This window comes from Danio rerio, chromosome 12, assembly GCF_049306965.1.
Source record: "Danio rerio strain Tuebingen ecotype United States chromosome 12, GRCz12tu, whole genome shotgun sequence".
Lineage (NCBI taxonomy): Eukaryota > Metazoa > Chordata > Actinopteri > Cypriniformes > Danionidae > Danio > Danio rerio.
This window is the reverse complement of record NC_133187.1, coordinates 37,739,418-37,760,268: the sequence shown is the minus strand read 5'-3', so window position 1 is coordinate 37,760,268 and position 20,851 is coordinate 37,739,418. Positions and strand designations below refer to the sequence as shown.

Genomic DNA, 20,851 nt, shown 5'->3' with positions numbered 1-20,851 from the left:
TGTCATTTTGGACATTCTTTGTACTTGTGCATTATTTTGATGCACTGAATGCTCAAGTTTTCAAGTTCCTTAAGCTGTCTTTGAACATCAGCTGACTTGTTTTGTCTTCAGCTCTGCTGCTCTGGTCTGTTATCACCTAGCCCTGAGTTGTGCACGTAACCATCCCTCTCTTTTTTCTCTCGTGTTTTATGTCTTCCTTTGGGGGAGGGGGAAGAGGAGTTGACCAATTGCTAGCAGCTGTTACTTGTTTCACAATAGGGCCGCCTCTCCAGCTCTCCCTCAGTGTGTGTGTGAGTGAGTGTGTGTGTGAGTGTTGTTAAAGTAGGCAAACTGCTGCTCGAATTCACCTCTCATCGCTTGACAGTAGTTTCTCTTCAGGTACGATACTTTTTCTGACTCCTTTGACTGTTCTTTTGTTCTTTCGTTCACATGATCTTTCAGTTTTTCTTGAGTTAAAAGGGCTGCTGCGAGCCAGCTGTCTTTGAATGTACGAGATGGTGACAGTTACTTTGTGGGATGTAGTGTGAGGCTGGGTTTTTTTCCTTGCTTTTCTCGAGTTTTAATGCATCTTGGAAGATTTTATTTCTTTAATTAGTACTATTTTTTTAAGATCAGTTTTCTGCATATCCTATAGAGGAGATTGACTTATAGGGTTTATATTCTCCAGATGGACTCGGAGCAAAAGTTTCTGGGACATTTCTACATTCTTAAACATCGATTCTCGCAAATAGCATTCCTGTCATTCCACATATGACAGAAGAACAATAGCGAGAATTCTGAAGACCCAAAAACTGCATAATGTGAGCCTTTGTTCTTCTGAATTCAGCTTTATTCTCCAGTTTGAAAGAGCCAGTTAAGAATTAAACTGAAAAAAAATCCTGCCATTTCTGTATTCTGACCACCAGTGGTGGAAAGAGTACTGAAAATCATACTTAAGTAAAAGCACCATTACTTGCCTAAAAATGTAGTGCAAGTAGAGTAAAAGTATCTATTGTAAATATTACCTTAAGTTTGAGTAATACGTTGACCTTTCAAAAGTACTCAAGAGTAGTGAGTAGGGAGTATTATGCTGTAAAAAAAAAAGCTGAAGCATTTACATGTAATTTGCGTATGTGTGTAAACGTAACATTCTGTAGTGCATTGAGTTATTGCCCAGCAGGCACACAACATCGTAAGATGTTAATATTAGGCTAGATTTAGGTTGTGATGCCAGATGACGAAAATTCAGTGTCTAGCCAGCATTTAAGTGTTATTTGGATGTACAGTAGCAACATGTTGATATTTTGTTGATTTTAGGTTGTGTTAAAAAGTGACCAAAATCCAACGTCGAGTCAACATCTTAAACCAACTTCATATTGATGTCCAATACAGACATTTATTTTTCAGATATGGCAACCAAAATACAACATCTGATAGAAGTCATACTATATAGTGGTAACGTCCACACAACGTCAACTGTAATCTCATTCGTTGTTGATATTAGGTTTATTTAAGGTTGGGTTTAGGTTGGACTGACTGAGTTTTGATGTCAACCCGATTTTCATTTTCAAACAAAATGCGACGTCCCAACGACATTGGGGTACAAGTTCAATCTGACGTCATGCTGGCGTTTTGAGCCTGCTGGGTGACTTCAAACAGTAAACATTTGGCATTTTTTCATCAGCGACATGCATTTAAACATTCTTTAGATCAATGTGTGTAAAGGTTTGCTGAAATTATAAGTTGCCCATGTCTTGAGGTAGTTCATTATGATGCGATTTACCTTCTATTTGCGATTCAATTGGACAGGATTCACAGGACTGAATTTGAATTCCCATAGACAAGAAAAAATAAAGTAGTGACTGCAGGTTGAAGGAAAGTAGTGCAGTAACCGTATCAATTTTGCACTAAAAGTGTACTGAATGAAAGTAAAAGTTTACATTTTTAAAACTACTTAGTAAATTACAATTTTTGAGAAAAACGACTCAATAACAGTAATTTAATAATCAATCTGTTACTTTACACCTCTGCTTTTCACTTATAGTTCTTAGTGATTTTTAAACCTTAAGGGTAAGTTCATGACTAATTCATGAATGCTAAAAAACATACCAAAGGTATTGTAAACTTATATTACTAGATCTACCCAAATGACTTTCAGCTAGTTGTTAATGTAGTTCTATTTGCATTAATGGGATTCTCTTGTAGTCAAAGGCTTGTTTTAACTAAAATGGCCAAACTTGTTGCATACTTGACAGCACACAAAGTGATTTGATAAGTTACGTGTTTCCAGACACATCAGCAGGAGATGTGGTCACAGGAAATATTTCCTGAGGGAGTAATTCTGGTTTCCCAGAGCAACCACTACTCAGAAGAGAATTACTAACAAGCAGTCGTACCACCATACCTCAGTCTTTCCTTCACCTACTTCTTTATACATCTCAGAAAATGCTCACATTTTTGTCTGCATGGGTAATTTCATGCTTACTCATTCAGTCTTTCACCCGCTCGCTCTCGATCCCTTCTTTGTCAAATCCAACTGGGCTTTTTCTGACACCGTTAATTAGCATCTGAAATGCTCTTTGAGCAAAGGTGCACTTGGAAACCGGGATCACATTTTTCTGTTTTTTCAGGCCCTTTAATTAAAACAGGATTACTACATAGAACTATCCATGTGATGTTTCACTCCCTTGTCTTCTTTCTCCTCATACAGACATCCGGAGACTCCCACACGTGAAAGCTGGAGCTCAAACCGAACTAATTAACTGGCAGCGACCCCGTCACCCCTTCCCCTCGAGGAGTGCCTTAAAACCCCGATTTCATCAAAACACTACTCCAACCCTTCCTCAGGAGAACGCTCATGTGCTTACAAGGTGACCAGGCGTTCTGGGGAAGACTCAGCAACTGGTGCGCGAGGAAAGTAGCACGATGACAGGCCCGCTACCCAAGAGGCTTCTGCTATGGTTCATTGGGTTATTGGGCATCGCATTGCTAGCATTAATTGTTGTGTGCGTGGCTATGCAGATCCAAGTGCCATGGCAAGTCTTGACCCTCCAGAGCTTTACCATAAAACATTACAGGTGAGAACATTTAGCTCATTAACAGGCTTTGAAACCACACAGTATGCACAGCTAGTGTTTTTCAGCCAATGGTGAACATCCGTTGAAAGCTTTGTGTGACTGTTTTCAATTTCATAAGGTTCCTTTTAGTGCATCGATCTCGTAATGTAATTAAAGTATAATCAGTTAAATAGACTTAAGCATACATTTGGTTGTTAAACCGTGAAAAGAGACGAAACTATTATAACGCAGGCAACGTCATTAGCAGCACCCTAGAAATTTCATTGTAAATACTGTGGTACAATTAATATATATATATATATATATATATATATATATATATATATATATTTTAAAGATATAAAATTACAATTCAATGCAGTAATTCTTGTTTATATTGATACCCACTTTATATCGTATCTCAGCCAGGCATTGAAGATCGCTGTTTTAAAAAGAAATCAGATCTTAAACACAGCGATTTTGTATGGGATGACAATTCACAGGAAGCGCTGGGGCTGGCTAACTAAAATTAAAAGTCTGTGTGCATATACCCTATTGTACTTCTGTAAATAAGTCATCATTTAAATAGTAAAGTAATAGTTGTTAAGTTGTTGGTTTCAGGAACAGAATTTTAGGTCAAATTTTATATTAAGTGGCCTTTACTGACATGTACTTACAATAAAAATAATCATTTGCTACAATGTACTTGTGTAAAAACACATTTTTACATTGTTTTTATGCATGCATGTAATTACATTGTAATTAATTTATGTAGTTGCCATAATAATTACACTTAAGTATGGGCCGGTATAAGAATCTGACGGTATGATGGATAAAAATATCACGGGTCACGGTATAGTGATTACTGCTTTAATATATATTCTTTTTAAATGTCTGGACAAAAACAAAAAAATTTCCCTTTTTGAATAATAATAATAATAATACATTTTATTTATATTGCGCTTTTCTCAAACTCAAAGCACTAACAAGAGCATCAACACACAGAAGAACATGAAATACACAAAAAGTTAGAATGATAATAATGATAAAAATATACATATTAAAAGAAGCCAACCAGTGTAACTGCTGAAGAACAGGAGTAATGTGAGTGCGAGATGATGTGTGAGTTAACACACGTGCGGCTGAGTTTTTAACATATTGTAAGGTCTTAAGTGAATTGGCTGTCAGACCCCCAAATAAAGAGTTACAAAAATCTAGACGAGACGTAATAAAAGCATGGACAAGCTTTTCAGCATCTGGTGTTAAGAGAAAAGGACGGATGCGGGCAATGTTGCGTAAGTGATAAAATGCAGTTTTTGTTAACTGTTTAAGATGAGGTTTGAGGCTAAGCTGAGCATCAAAGAGGACACCAAGATTTCGCACCTGCATAGAAGGAGTTAAAAGAGATTCATCAACTGTTAACTTGAGATTGCCACATCTCTTAACATTAGAGGATGTGCCAATAAGTAAAATCTCAGTCTTGGAGCTGTTTAATTTTAGATAGTTTTGTTGCTGTATTTTAAGAAACAAAATATTCAAATATTTTTGAACAGTTATGATCTCAGCAGGTACAGGATGTCAAAATGACGTCAGATTGACATCATACCCCAATGTCGTGGGGACGTTGCATTTTGTTTGTAACTAAAAATCGGGTTGACGTCAGAACACAATGTCGGCCCGATGTCAATGTCTAACATCCAACCTAAAATCAACCAAATATTAACGTCTAATGATGTTACAGCTTGATGTTGTGTGGACGTTACCACTATCACGTCCATCAGATGTTTAATTTTGGTTGCCATACATGACGAATAAATGTCAGTATTTGACGTCAATATGACGTTGGTTTAAGATGTTGGCTCAACAATGGATTTTGGTCACTTTCTAACACAACCTAAAATCAACCAAATATAAACATCATTTGAAGTCTTTATTGAATGGCAAATTAACGTTGTTTTTAGACGCTGACTGGACTTTGAATTTTGGTAACCTGACGTCTCGAACTACATCTAACCTAATATTAACGTCTTATGATGTAACGTGTGTCTGCTAAGATGTCAGGCTAAATAATTGAAATAAATTATTGAATTAATAATTCTGCTGTCTTTATTTGTTTCAAAAATACATATTTCTGTACAATTTAAAACAGAGCCATTGGAGATCTTTTCTGCTGGAGATACTGTTGTCCTGAAAAACAAAAAAAAAAGATAGAAAATTCAGCAGAAAACTTTGGCAGTTTTAAAACCATGACTTTTTCAAACCACGGTTAACCTTGAAAGTGGTTGTCGTCCCATGTCTAATTAAACGGTTGACCCATCACTTATACCTTAATCATCCTTAAACCTACCCAAACCACCAAACTATTTCCTAACCTAAAGGCCGATTCATACTTCTGCGTAGAGTGATCGCTGTGACCCACCCGCTTTTAGTCTTGCATTTATATTTCTGCGTGCTGTTTGTGTTGCTCTGCAATAACACTTCCGAAACACTAGGTGGCAGTTAGGCTTTTGTGTTTCTCTGTGTTGAGGTTCTTCGCGGGTGTTTTTATTGTTATGTACAATACAAGCAGCTCAAACTCGCTCATTCAGAGGTGGTAATTCTAGGACATGCACGTTAATCATGAGGTAAACACAAAACAAAAGTCTCCAGCTGAATTTTCTCCACAGTACTATATACTTGTAAACACTCACTCCATCAGGCTCACTACTCTGCCTTGGCTCTCAGCCCCACCCACACTCACTGCAACATGTAGGGCTAATCGACCACGTGAAAGCTGCGCCGTATCATACGTGTGCGCTTGATGCAGAAGATTAAATCAGCCTTTACCCTCAATAACACCCAAAGTTTTCTCCAATACATTATGAACACAGTAATGCACTGTATTTATTTTTTTCAAAGTAAGTATGTGTAGGTAAGGTCACTTAATATGTGCGGGACCCAATTAAAACAAATAAAAATAAAAAATATATATAATAAAACAATTCTTAGAGTGACTTAAAAAATGTCATAGTGCTTGTTTGTAATGAAGGTCAGTTCGTTGGTGCCATGACCCAGAAGGGAGTATGGTTTAGAGAGCGGGACGGTAATGGAAGCCAGCTAACATAAGAACAAAAGGTGTTTTTAATAGTATGTCAATATGCTTTGACACAATCTACATTGTAAAAGTGCTATAGATTGAAAAAGTTTAAGATGTCTGTATGGAAAAGGGGCGGGGGTGGTGGGCTAGAACTTTTCAGTAAAAGACTTTCATGTGGTATCTGGAAACAATCCTATAAACAATCCTAAAAATAAATACAAATTCAATTATGAAACTTTGACATTCTTGGATCCTTTCCATTAAACAAGAATGTCATTGTATTGTGCTTTGAAGTATTTACAGTAGTCAACATTTAAAGTGGATCCTCTTTCAGCAAAATTGCCCAAAACACTTTTGAACAACACCCACTATGGTCTTGGGAGAACTTTGAAAACTTTTATGATCCACTTCAATTGTTGACTACTGTATATTATCTTTTCAATATCTCTAAAAATGCACTGTGTCCTTCTACACTCCTGTAAATAAAAGTTTAACAAGAATATTTAACATCCATAGAACTTATCCATTATTCAAAGAGTTCTTTAGATTTTTTCTAATTTCTTTGCACTACAACAAAATCAAGTGATAAAAACTACAACTACAGTACCTTGTCAATCTTTCTGTAGGTTCTTAAATTTGTACACATGCTATGCTTTATAAATTCAGTATTGTTTTCTTCCCCTACAGAAATTATGCAAGGCTTTATTTTATCATGTCCTTGCTACTTTGTACAGTATGTACATGTTGTCAATGGACTATTAACTGTAACAAGGACAAAGTGAAATAGTGCAACCAAAACTAAATGAATTATATGCACAGGCATGAGATGAAGACTCTGTCAGATCAGTAAGCTTACAAAAGCATTTATTTTTCAAGAACTAAACAACACTGGTTTAGCTTTTGCTGAAACTTTGACACTGACAGAGGCAGCTGTCATTTCTCAAAGCACATTCCAGTAATATATCTAGTCACTTATCTTATGTCATCTTTAGTGAGTGTCAAAGCTCTAAACTAATTAAATACTACTGAGCAACACTCATCATTTCTTGTAGATGTAATGTAGGGAAATTGTACGATATAATTCAGGGTGTCCACTTAAACAGGAACACAATTTTAGGTCACACTTTATATCAGGAGGCCTTAACTAGTATGTACTTACAGTGAAATTAATCATTCACTGTAAAAAAAAATATTGACAAAAAATCAACACAACAACTATTTTGTTGCTTTACCATATTTTAATGAGTAAATCAGGTTTCTTTTTTTTTTTGTTATACTTATAAAGTCAGACTTTAAGTTGACTAAGTTAATTTGATTCAATTAAAAAAAGTTAAGTCAGCAAAAATGTATTTACAATGTTTGTTACAATGTACTTGTGTAAATACACGTTTTTACATTGTTCTTATTCATGCTTGTAAACACATTGGAATAAATATGTGTAATTACATGATCCCTTACACTTTAATCATCCCTAAACCAATCAGAAGATGGTTTGAACAGCTTTATTTGATGGTTTTCTGGGGAGTCGAACAGTATTCGCGTACAGAAATTGAATAATTACAATGCAAAAAAAGCTCTTTTTATTTTTTTGTCTTTTTTCTAATCCAAATATTCTCAGAGTAAGTAAAAATATTGGTTAGTTTTCATAAGTGAATATTAAGGAATAAGTGAAAATTAAGAGATTTTGCTTCTTTTAAGGAAATGATCGTTTTCACTAAGAAATGTAGATATTTGGACTAGAAATGAGACAATAATTCCAAGTAAGAAATGTTTTATTTTTTTGCATAAATTATATAAAGTCAGCGATTAAATACAATACTGTAGCTCCTGGTCAACTATAATTTAGACTCAACATTGTATATCTTGCGTTATGACTATTGCGGATTCACACATTGCGATATCGATGCTGAAACAATATATTGTGCAACCCTAATGTAGTTTATGCAATTTTTATAGAGTTATTTTTTGAAGTAATTATATAATGTAATTATGTTTTGACATTAATTCAAATATGTGTCTAAGAAGTAACTAATTAGATTTAGTTTTTTTTTTTTTTTTGATTGGGCATGTCTTTTTATTTATTTTTTTCTTTTTTGCTGCTGCATGGGGAATTAAAAAACGTCAGTGTTTAGCTCTTAATAATTCTGTAATTTTATTCTGCATGGTCTTAAAGAGAATTTGACTTGGTGCAAAAACCCAACCTACTTTTGTAGCTGAAGTTTCTTTTCAGATCATTCATTTATTAATTTTCCTACGGCTTAGTCCCTTTATTCATCAGGGGTCACTACAGCAGAATGAACCACCAACTTATCCAGCATATGTTTTACATATGCCCCTCCAGCTTCAACACGGTACTGGGAAACATCCATACACACTTATTCACATGCACATTTATACACTGAGGACAATTTAGTTTATTCACATAAAGCGCATGACTTTGGACTTGGGGAAAAGAAGCACCCAGAGGAAACCAAGGTGAACACAGGGAGACATACAAACTTAACACAGAAATGCCAACTGACCCAATCGGGACTCGAACCAGCGACCTTCTTGCTGTGAGACGACAGTGCCAACCACTGAGCCACAGTGTCGCCCATTTTGTTCCTCATAAATGTTTCAAGAGCACCAAATCAAGATAAGAACGATTGCTCAAGGATCAGGTGACACTGAAGATTATAGTAATGATGCTGAAAATTCCTGTTTGCCCTTTGAGGATTAAATTACCTTCAATACTATATTCAAATAGAATAAATTACAGTTAATTTTGATAATATATGTCGAAATCATAAAAAAAAAAACTTGAACAGAGTAATTACAGTCATATTTTAAAACTATACATTTAAAAGAAACTAAGAAACTACTCAAAATTAAACATTTTAATGGACTATCAGACCTATTTTAATGTACAGTTAAAGTCAGAATTATTTCTCCCTCTGTTTATTTTTTCCCACAATTTCGGAGAGAAGATTTTTTCAACACATTTCTAAACATATTAGTTTTAATAGCTCATCTCTTTTGCCATGATGACAGTAAATAATATTTGACTAGATATTTTTCAAGACACTTCTATACAGCTTAAAGTGACATTTAAAGGCTTAACTAGGTTAATTAGGTTAACTAGGCAGGTTAGGGTAATTAGGCAAGTTATTGTATAAAGATGGTTTGTTCTGTAGACTATCAGAAATAAATATAGCTTAAAAGGGCTAATAATTTTGACCTTAAAATGATTTATAAAAAATTAAAAACTGCTTTTATTCTAATCGAAATAAAGCAAATAAGACTTTCTCCAGAAGAAAAAAATATCATCAGACATACTGTGAAAATGTGCTTGCTCTGTTAAACATAATTTGCGAAATATTTAAAAAAAGAAATAAAAATCAAAGGGGGGCTAATAATTCTGACTTCAATTGTATCTCCATCAACATTAAAATATGTTAAAATATGTCACTTTCAGATTAATTTCTAATAAGCCTTTCTTTAAAAAGTGTCTAGCTTGTGAGTTAGTGTGTATTTTGTCTCAAATGCTGTGATCACACTGCACACTTCCTTTGCTAATTATTTCAGTGTGTTTGCTGTTGCTGTAGAAACAAGCGGAGAGAAAAAAAAATCATGTTAAGTTCCTTTCGGTTTCAGTTCAGTTGCACAACGCTTTCCACATCAGATGTTGTTTTCACTATAGTGCCTCATAAGCCCCCAAGAGGGATGCTAAAAGTGGTAGCGGCAAGGAATAAACTCCCTTAGATGTTTAAGTAGTATACTGTAGCTAGAAGCCAGTTGGGATATCCATTTTCCTTAGTTATATACTTTGATCTTCAGTAAGGAACGGAAACAAATGACATGAGATCCACAGGTCTGGTAGCTTTCCTTTAGTTTAGCGAGGCGTAAAAGCGTTTTGGCTTGGCTTTTGTCCAGTAAAGAAAGTGCACAATCATTGCTCTGAAAGTGGGGTCTGTTATGTGAAATGTAGCCCAGATGCTTTTAAAAGGGCACGGCTCTAATTTGAACACCGGCATCATTGGCGGGGAAACAACCAAAGGAAATGAAAGTAGCTGGCATTTAAACTTGGTCTGATGGTCAGGGCATTTCTAAATTGCCTTTTGAAAACCTGTTGAGCAGGTAGCGTATAATTATTTAATGTTTGGGAATAGTGGATTTGTGGACTGCGGCTAAGTGTTGTATAATAATTGTTCGTAATGATAGTGTTTGCAGTTGATTTACTATTATTTTTAGTGACCTTTGAATGGTTTCCTGTCACACAAACAGATTTTAAAGTGCTGCTATTGTGATATTTTAAAGGTTTCTAATATTCAGTTTTTTCATAATATGTAGTTTAGCATCTTTTCTTTTCTCACAGGTGTTGTTTATACCTTAATTGATCATGCACGTTGGCCTTTAAAGGTTCACATTATTTTCTGTTCACAAACAGCTACTCCTATTACATGTACACTACCTGACAAAAACCTTGTCGTCGATCCATGTTGTAATAGCAACAAATAATAACTTGATTTAGTTGATCATTTGGAAAAGTGGCAGATGAATACTGATGAATCGTTTGTTGAACTGCATCCCAATCATCACAGATACTGCAGAAGACCTATTGGAACCCACATGGACACAACATTCGACCCAACATTCTCACAGAATTCTGTCAAGTTTAGTGAAGGAAAAATCATGGTTTAGGGTTGCATTCAGTATTGGCCGTGCGAGAGATCTGCAGAGTGGATGGCAACATCAACAGCCTGAGGTATCAAGACATTTGTGCTGCCCATTACATTACAAGCCACAGGAGAGGGTAAACGATAGCACTCCCTCCCATACTTTAGCCTCCTCATCATAGTTCCTGAAAGTGAAGAAGGTGTTCGATCATTGGCCAGCCAGTTCACCAGAAATGAACATTATTAAGCATGTTTGGGGGAGGAATGAAGGAGGAGGCATTGAAGATGAATCATAATAATCTTGATGAACTCTGGGAGTCCTGCAAGAACGTCAGATGACTTTATTAATAAGTGATTGGAGTCATTGCAGAGATGTATGGATGCAGTCCTCCAAGCTCATGGGAGTCACACAATATTAATTCATTTTCCACTCCACCATGACTTTATATTCTATACTGTACATTATTTCTGTTAAGTGACAAAGTCAGTCCTTACTGTCCTAATTAAATAATTAAAAATCAAGGCCTGATCATGTTTTTTTGGGTAAAATAAGTGTAATCTAGAGGCCTTTGCCTTTCGTATAAGCCACTTCTGATACTAAATCATTAACTAGGAGTTATGTTTGATAGATTATTTGTTAAGTTATTATTTGTTGTTCTTAAAACTTGGATAGGTGACAAGACTTTTTCAGGTAGTGTATAGACAAAAAAAAAAAAGCGTTGAGGAAATTTAAGGACTTTTGAACTAGATGTTTATAATTACTTGGACCAGACATAATCTGTAGACATTTCTTGCTAATTATGCACACAATTTTGTAAAAAAAAAAAAAAAAAAAAAAACTGCAGATTTAGAAGGAATTATTTTGGGAGTACATACAAATACTGTAAAGCATACAAAATGGAAATTTATATATTTGTGTGTGTATGTATATATATATATATATATATATATATATATATATATATATATATATATATATATATATATATATATATATGTGTGTGTGTGTGTGTGTATATATATATATATATTGGTGCTGTCAATCAATTAAAAAAATTAACTAATCACACTTTTTTTTAATGAACCGCGATTAATCGCATTTAAAAGACTGAAACTTGTAATTTTGGCCATTTGAATATAAAATTTATGTAAATGTAATAAAAATACTTAAGCACAGTAGTAAAGTAAAACACAGTTTTTTATTGCCCACTGTGCATCAGATATATTTAGATTTGATCATCTGTTCACTTGTGAATCATCTGCTCAAGTAATTAAGTCATAAACAGACATACATCGCTTACATGTTTTCATCAAGACGTGTTTGCTTATGTATTGGATATCAAGACAGCTGATAAAAACATCTGTTGTGTTTTTGTTTGCTTAACAGTGTAATATTGCTGTACTGTTCACCTGTACCGTTCGTCTTTTCTGCTCCCAATGAAAAAGAAACAACTAAATAAACTTTTTTTGCCCACAGGTTATTTCCGGTGAAGAATAACAACAGTTCTCCGGGTTTTCAGCTTTCTACTGGAAATGAAGTGGAAACAAATGAAGTACTGGAGCAAAATTCAGTCCAGCAATCAGATGTTCAGGATTCATCTGCATTAGACAACAATGCAAAGTCTGATCAACTAAATCCAAATGCAAACTTCATAAAGCCAGTGCCAAAAACTGAGGCAAAACCCTTCATACCAGACTTTTTTGGTGACCAGTATGCCACAGATGACGTTCCTCTACAAACAGTGAGTGTCTGTTTGTGGTTTTTTGCTTCATTTTCACAAGCCACCTGCTTAAATTCTCTTTCATTCAAGTGTTTGTACAAACGCAATGCTCATTCAAATTTAATGGTCATTCAAATGAAGGGAAGAGCCAGCAGAAGTCTGCTGAGACTGCTTGAAATCATCTGCTCTAGAGTACGAAAAATAACTTAAAAGTTTGATTAGTGTTATTTGTGTAAAATAAGATATTGTATGAAAAACGATGCATTGAGTCAATCAAAAGTGAGAATATTTTTCACAATACTTTTACAAGTTTAATACAAAATATTTAGGTTTCAAGGTTTTGTTTTTTTGAGTTTTGTGATAATATAATATAATATAATATAATATAATATAATATAATATAATATAATATAATATAATATAATATAATATAATATAATATAATATAATAAATATAATATAATTTAATATATTATAATATAATATAATATATTATTATAATATAATATAATATAATATAATATAATATAATATGATATAATATAATATAATATATAATATAATATAATATAATATAATATAATATAATATAATATAATATAATAAATATAATATAATTTAATATATTATAATATAATATAATATATTATTATAATATAATATAATATAATATGATATAATATAATATAATATAATATAATATAATATAATATAATATAATATAATATAATGTTTTGTAATATAATATAAATCACAATATTGCTATTTTTATTGTTATAATAAAGCAATGCGTGTAAAAAGCAGGTCCAACTTTTCAAGTACACTTGCTACTTTAAACTGTCATTTTCTATTGCTCTGATACAGATTCACCCGCTTCTCTCTTTACTGCAGAACTGTCCCACAAGCATTAGGAAGCTTGTGCCTCAGAGTCCGTTTGCTGAGAAATTTTTGCACAGTATTCCAGTGCTTCAGTGGGCAAAGCATTTCACCACAGAAGAGTATCAGCGCTTGAGTCACTATGCTGGAGCACACGGCTGGGGAAGTGTTGATGTTGAAGGTGAGTTTTCCTATCAAATGATCATTCGCTTGCACAGAGTGCTTTTGTTTTGCTTGTTTGTTTTGTCCAAGAAGTCATGTGATGTAGCCATTATTGTGCCATTAATTTTGTGTTTTAAAAAAGAGACAGTGAGATGGAAAATGTCATCACTCAAAAAACAAAAAAACTATAAAGGACTAGGTAGCATGGCACCATGGAAAAAAGCTAGATTAATTACAGTATCAGAACTATTGACTACCATAATCAATCTGCAAATACGATATTAAACCTATTGAATGTAAATTTTGGTATTTTCTTGTTATTTAAAAAACGATTACGTGTCAATCTAGTTTTTGTATCAAATTAAATGGTGATTTTTTGCCAATATTTAGTCTATCTATCTATCTATCTATCTATCTATCTATCTATCTATCTATCTATCTATCTATCTATCTATCTATCTGTCTGTCTGTCTGTCTGTCTGTCTGTCTGTCTGTCTGTCTGTCTGTCTGTCTGTCTGTCTGTCTGTCTGTCTGTCTGTCTGTCTGTCTGTCTGTCTGTCTGTCTGTCTATCATCTATCTGTCTGTCTATAAATCCATCTATCCATCTGTCTGTCCGTCCGTCCGTCTGTCCATCTATCTATCTATTTATCACTTTAGAACCAATCAATCATTTTAGTATCAGTATCAGTCAATCACTCATCATCCATTCATCAAATTTTCATCTGTTCATCTATTTATCTAGATATCCCATTTACATCCATCCATCCATCCATAGTTTCCCAAGTGGTGTTTAACAGAGCAAGGGAATTTTTCACAGAATTTGCTATTTTGTTTTCTTCCAGAGAAAGTCTTACTACTTTTCATTTGGCTGGGATAAAATATGTTTTTCATTAAAAAATAAAATAAAAGTCAATATTATTGCCCCACTTAAGATTTTATTTTGATTGGCTACAAGAGAAAAAACACTGTTGCCAAAGTTAAGTTTATGTAATGAACCCAGTTAACAGCCTAATACTGGATATCTTGCAAAAATAAATAGAAAATACTATGTACTGTCATCATGACAAAGATGATAAAAATTGGTTATTATAAGTTAGTAAAAAAAATATGTTAAAAATGTGTAGATTCATTGATTATATGTTAAAATACGTAGATTCATTGATTATATGTTAAAAATACTACAATTATTTAATCAGTATTAATTATTTGAAATTCTGTACTATACTGTACTAATCTATAGTTAATTTTTTTGTGATTTTACTTGCAATTACATAATGCAATTTCTGTAATGCAAGTAACATAAAATGGATAAAAGGGTTTGTTTAATTATTATTATATTTTTGATCACTCTATTGAACTTTTACAGAAATAACAAGATAGTGTTACAGGAAAAATAGAAACAAGTATTATTGCCAGCCTTTTCCCTGGGTTTGTTTAATTTGGTGTCTGTTGTTTACAGTGTTAAAGAGCTCATTGAGAATTTTAAATACGACCGCAAACCACTTGATGTTTGATGACTGGGAGAGCAGAACGAATAAATCTGAGTGCATCCGCTGTGCTGTGGTGGGAAATGGTGGAATATTGAATGGATCAAGAAAAGGCACGGAGATTGATGCACATGACTATGTGTTCAGGTGAGGAGATTGGTCATTAGTAGGAGATCTGTATCATTTTTAAATCACTGTTTCAGTTTATGTTCCTGTAATTTAATGTCAGTTTCTTATAATGAAGGAAACACTTATTCATTGAGAGACATTGCAATGCTTCTATGCGACTGTCTCTCATTTGTAGGGTGAACGGTGCGGCTCTTAATGGATTTGAGAAGGATGTGGGATCCCGCACATCATTCTACACATTTTCAACCAACACTATGAGAAATTCCATGCGTAGCTATGCTGGCGTAGGCTACAGTGGTCCACCCATATCCAAGGTAAAACAACTGCTGTCTGACTAGTTACAAATACTGACAATACACTGTAATGCCAAATACAGTCATTTGACTGAAAGACAGATTTTGATTTGGTGTGAAATTCATTAAAAAGCCCCTATTATGATATATTATTCCGTTTAATGTAGTGTTTACTATAGCAGTTATAAATGGAGTTATTGTCTCACAAAGAGAGAACCTTTTTTTTCAATTATAGCAAGCTGTTTTAACATTTAATTTAAAATGTACTGTTATTTTCGCACCACTAGTGCTTAAACTTACTAGTACTTATTTCAATAGTGACTAGTAAATATTCTATTATTAATATTAACAAATTTTTAATTCTTGACTTCTTTGGGAAGCTGTGAAGAGCTATTCAGATTTGACTGTATTCAATCCAATTGTGACTTGATTCTTGAAGTATATCTTTAAAATATTAGTAGTTCATCATTATAAACTATTGCTTATTACTTTTGATAGTGCCTATTATTATTTTCTAATAATTAACCATATTGTCGACATGTTGAGATAACATTTTTTCGGATGGATGTTTCCTAGAGATGGGTTGCAGCTGGAAGGGCATCCGCCACATAAAACATATGCTGGATAAGTTGGCAATTCATTCAGCTGTGGCGACCCTAGATTAATAAAGGGACTAAGCTGAAAAGAAAATGAATGAATGAATGAATGAATGAATATTATAACCATTGTCAAAGAAGTTAAATTCTTCTTTGTCTGATAAAGAGTTAATGGGCACGTACATTTGAATGCACAGCTTTTCACAATATAAACATGTGCTTGGCTCCTGTGTACTAGAAAAATTCTTTCCTGTTCAATGACTGCACTTTTTCTCTGCAAAACACTATATGGAACACGTATTTATCACAGTGCATTCAAGCTACTGTATGCCTTTGCTGGAGCTCAAACTTGTGTCAATTGTTGCTAATCGTCTCTTTTTCTCTTTATCTTCATCTGTGCAGGAGACCAGGTACATATTCCTGCCAGACCATGACCGAGATTACATTCTCATGAAGGCAGCTTCCACTCATACAATAATTGAGAAAGGCCCCGAGCGCAGCAATAAGTAAATATCACTTAATAAAACATTCTTATGTAAACTGACAAGTTCCTGTATCCGTGATCACTACTACAGTTTAGCTGTTTTTGTTTTGCTTTTGTACATTTTAACTTTTAAAAGACAAGAGAAATAGATTTAGAAGATGAAATAGCAGTGTTGCTGTCATGTTTATTTAATATAGAGCACTATATACAGATAATTCACACTCAGTTTAATTACGTTTCTCTTTCAGACCTCCTAAATATTTTGGTGAAGATGTGACAGTGGAGAAATTCAAAATCTATCACCCAGATTTCATCCGATACCTCAGAAACAGGTAAGCTTTGCAGACACAGACTACCGGTCAAAAGTTTGGGGTCAGTTTTCATCAAGGCAGCATTTGTTAAATAAAAAAAATATAATAACTGTTTTTTTGTAGTATGTAGTTTCAAATTAAATTATTACTCTAGTCATTTTATTGCTATTACCATTAATAATAATAATAATAATAAATATTTGAGTGATATCTGAAGGATCATGTGATTCCTGAAGACTGGAGTAATGAAGCTGAAAATTCACCCTTAAAATCACTGGAATAAATTATTTCATTAAATTATAAACTGCTTTTTAACAGTTATTTTATAGTACAATAACATTTCACAATTTGCACTATACAATAACATTTCACAAATTGTAAATGCAGCCTTGGTGAGCAGGAGAAACATTTAAAAATCCTACTGACCCCAAACTTCTGACTGGTAGTGTACAGTAGACTACAGATTTATGTACATGGAGCCTGTCGCTTTTTAAAAATTTGTCAAAAATAATCCTAAACAGGGAGATCAGGAGGTATAAAGCATCTGACTGCACATTATCCAATTTATTTATGGCTACTTATGAAATACACTTGCTGTTTAAACTGTTTTGGTGTCTGTAGTTAACAAATATTATTCATTTATTATTAATTTGAATCAAATTATTATTAAATTATTAATTTAAATCTCTCTTTTGGTGGCAAAGATCATTTTTGACCTGTCTTTACTCCAGAGCCACATGATAAAAAACAGAAATAATTTTTATACATTAATATGCCGATGTTGTGCTTAATAAACCAATTATTATTATCATTATTATTATCAGTAGTAGTAGTATTAATATTTATTAGTATTAGTACTTATTATTGCTCAAAAAGTAATGTTCAAAGAATATAATTAATAATTCAAAACAGATAAAAATAGAAAGTTTAAAGGATTAAAGTCAAATATTTCAAACAATTAAATTAAATGTAAATCAATTAAATGCAGCATGGTGGCACGGTGGCTCAATGGTTAGCACTGTCGCCTCACAGCAAGAAGGTTGCTGGTTCGAGTCCTGGCTGGGGACTGGTTCTGTGAGTTTGCAAGTTCTTCCTGTGTTGGCGTCGGTCTTTTCCGGTTGCTCCTGTTTCCCCCACAGTCCAAAGACATGTGATGTAGGTGAACTGAATAAGCTAAATTGGCAAGAATGAGTGTGTGTGAATGAGTGTGTATGGATGTTTCAGCTGGAAGGGCATCCGCTCTGTAAAACATGCTGGATAAGTTGGTGGTTCATTCCGCTGTGGCGACCCCTGATGAATAAAGGGACTAAGCTGAAAAAAAATGAATGAATAAATGCAGCCTTTCTTTTGAAATTAATAAATTATTATTATTTTTGTTGTATCTTACCGACACCAACCTTGTAAAAAAGTATAGAAATAAATGAAAATGATTTTGAAATTATTTTGAAAATCTGTTTCATGTGCAGCGGTCAACTATACATATCAGTGGTCATTATATATAAATATTTGACAGCAAATAATATTTCAGTTAACCATAAAGCATCATGTTTTATGTGTAGTAGGCATGTTATGTAGTTTTATCTTTCATTGTATGTGAATATCTAAGTTTATTCTTTACTTTTAGGTTTCTGCGTTCAAATCTTCTAAACACAGGCGCAAAAAAAATTTACAGACCGTCTACAGGGGCAGTAATGCTTCTGGCTGCTATTCATACATGTGACCAGGTTTGTTTCATTTTTTTGTTATTTTTTTGTTTTTAAATATCCTCTTAAGGCCCAAGCTGTTTTTTTTTTACATGCATTTTTTTATTTTTCGTCGCTATTTGGGCTTATTGGAATCTAATTAGAATAAAACCTAAGTATCATCTTTTGACATGAAGTCTTTTGGAGAAAACTGATATTCATATATGTGGACTCGTGGTCCAGATTTATATAAGACACTTTTTCCAGACTGTTTTTTAATACATTAAAACCACAAACATATTTTTTGAACATTTTTTGACTATCAGAGAGTAAAAAAAAAAATTTTTTGCCTTTTTGACAAATAAAATAGTGTTTGGGACATTTCATATGATGCAAAACAGTTGCAGGATGACACTGTATGTCTGAAACAAAATATAAATCATTCAAAGTATTTTAAACAGCCACTTAAGAGCTAAAATGTGCTGTCCACGTGTGGCCACTAAGCCCTGAGAGGATATGCAAACATGTTTTTTAAGGGATTGTTTACCCAAATAAAAGTGTTTACTGATTTAACCTTTCTTTTTCAAACCAAAAAAAGGAAATCTCTAAGCCTTTCTAGGCCTTGTGCTTCATGTTTAATTAGATCAGCACCAGGATGATTAAATAGTAACTGAATTGTCTCCTTGGGTGAACTCTTCCTTTCACAGTGTACTTAAGAGTTAAATGTTTAGTAACACCCATAATCCTCCTCTGTCCATTTAGACAAGGATGTGCACACTGATAAGAAAGAATTTAACTATATTGCACCTTAGACTGTAGACAAGCGTCTACAGTAGCGAAGTTTGCTAAACATTGAACACTGTTGACTCACACTTACAGTACCTCACATATGTCATCTGAACATGGGCTACTGTATTAAATACTGTAGATGAAGGGATGCATCAACATTTATACATATTTAATATACATTTTACAGTATCACCTATAATATTTAATTTCAATTGTATATATTGGCTGTTTTGTAAAGCACTTTGGTCAACTGTTGTTTTTAAATGTGCTCTATAAATAAAGCAGACATCAGTATCGCACACCTCCAACATCAAGCTGAGTAATAAGATGTTTCTAATAAAACTGATCATCCCTTGAGTGCCACTCACTGAATATTTGCTCCTAAAATTGTGATAAAAGATGTAAGAAAAAACGTAATACATTTTCTTTGAGTATTAAATTGCATACTTCTTTGTCTTCAAATGTATATTAGTATTAACATTGATGTTTGTTGTTTACAGGTTGATGCTTACGGGTTCATGACCCCTGACTACAATTTGTATTCAGACCACTACTATGACAAAGTGCGACATCCTGTGCATTTCTATGCCAACCATGACATGCGCATGGAAATGAAGCTGTGGCAGAAGCTGCATGAAGCCGGACTAATGAAGCTCTTCATGCGCACGTGAGCACAAACAGATGGACACTCTGACTTTTATTATGTCTATGAGTTTAGTTTATTTTACTGTAAGAACTCGTCGATGTCGTTTGGAGGGAAAACCTGAAATTCTTCCCTCTGTATTCAGCAGTTTTGCAGGTAAAATTCATGTATTAATGTACTACATAGAGAAGCTATGTAGTAAACGGCCTGGAGTGGATCTCTTTAAGGCAGAAAAAATGTGTCAAAGGGAGAGGCCTTGAAGTGTGGTTAGAGTTTGGGAAGATGTGAATAACTCTCGCATTCTTGGCTGTGATTTGTTCACAGATATTGAGTCATTTCAGATCAAGGCCGCACTAAATGAATCGCTGTGTGTCTTTGAATCACGAAGAAGGATTTTATAATATGTGCCTTAAGCCTTCACATACAGAAACAGTGAGTGTTTAAAACACCATCGCACTAAATCAAAAACAGGCAACCAAAGATTATATTTTGAATTGGTTAATCACGTTCTTACAATATGCTGTGTGAGAGCAAACCTTTTTATATGGCTCATTTATAAATGAGTCAAGAAGTTTTCTATTTTTAAGAGGACTTTTTATATCTTAGACGATTACGTTTACAGCTTAACCTTACTTGGAAGCTTTAAAGTGCAATATCTTATTTTGTGTTGAAATCAAAATGTGAACTTCTTTGTGATTTATTTTTATTTGTGCTGTTAAGCTAAGCTTGGTCACTTGATGCTCTGTTTTGATTGTATTTAACATTTTATTTCACCAAATAATTTAACTTTCTGGTCAAATGAATGATTTCACTTTTATAAAAACAGTAAGGGATCATCAATAGAAATTGGAAATATGATCATAAAGCAGGGTGCATTTTCAAGCTGAAAATAAATCTGAAATTGTCCTTCA

At 33.6% G+C, this 20,851-nt stretch overlaps 1 protein-coding gene across 2 annotated transcripts in view; it reads left to right on the top strand.

The window, feature by feature from the left end:
- st6galnac (ST6 (alpha-N-acetyl-neuraminyl-2,3-beta-galactosyl-1,3)-N-acetylgalactosaminide alpha-2,6-sialyltransferase) overlaps positions 1-20,851 on the top strand; it is a 27,070-nt gene extending 6,219 nt beyond the window's left edge. The window contains exons 1-10 of one of the 2 annotated variants that reach the window (XM_009306854.5): positions 279-378; positions 2,690-3,056; positions 12,244-12,508; positions 13,379-13,544; positions 14,986-15,160; positions 15,318-15,456; positions 16,434-16,537; positions 16,764-16,847; positions 18,451-18,550; positions 19,798-20,851. In XM_009306854.5, the coding sequence (XP_009305129.2) occupies positions 2,905-3,056; positions 12,244-12,508; positions 13,379-13,544; positions 14,986-15,160; positions 15,318-15,456; positions 16,434-16,537; positions 16,764-16,847; positions 18,451-18,550; positions 19,798-19,968 (1,356 nt within the window). In that variant the 5' untranslated portion in view covers positions 279-378; positions 2,690-2,904 and the 3' untranslated portion in view covers positions 19,969-20,851. Of the gene's footprint in view, positions 1-278; positions 379-2,689; positions 3,057-12,243; positions 12,509-13,378; positions 13,545-14,985; positions 15,161-15,317; positions 15,457-16,433; positions 16,538-16,763; positions 16,848-18,450; positions 18,551-19,797 lie in introns of those variants that run through there. The other variant, XM_073918762.1, reaches the window with a different exon arrangement.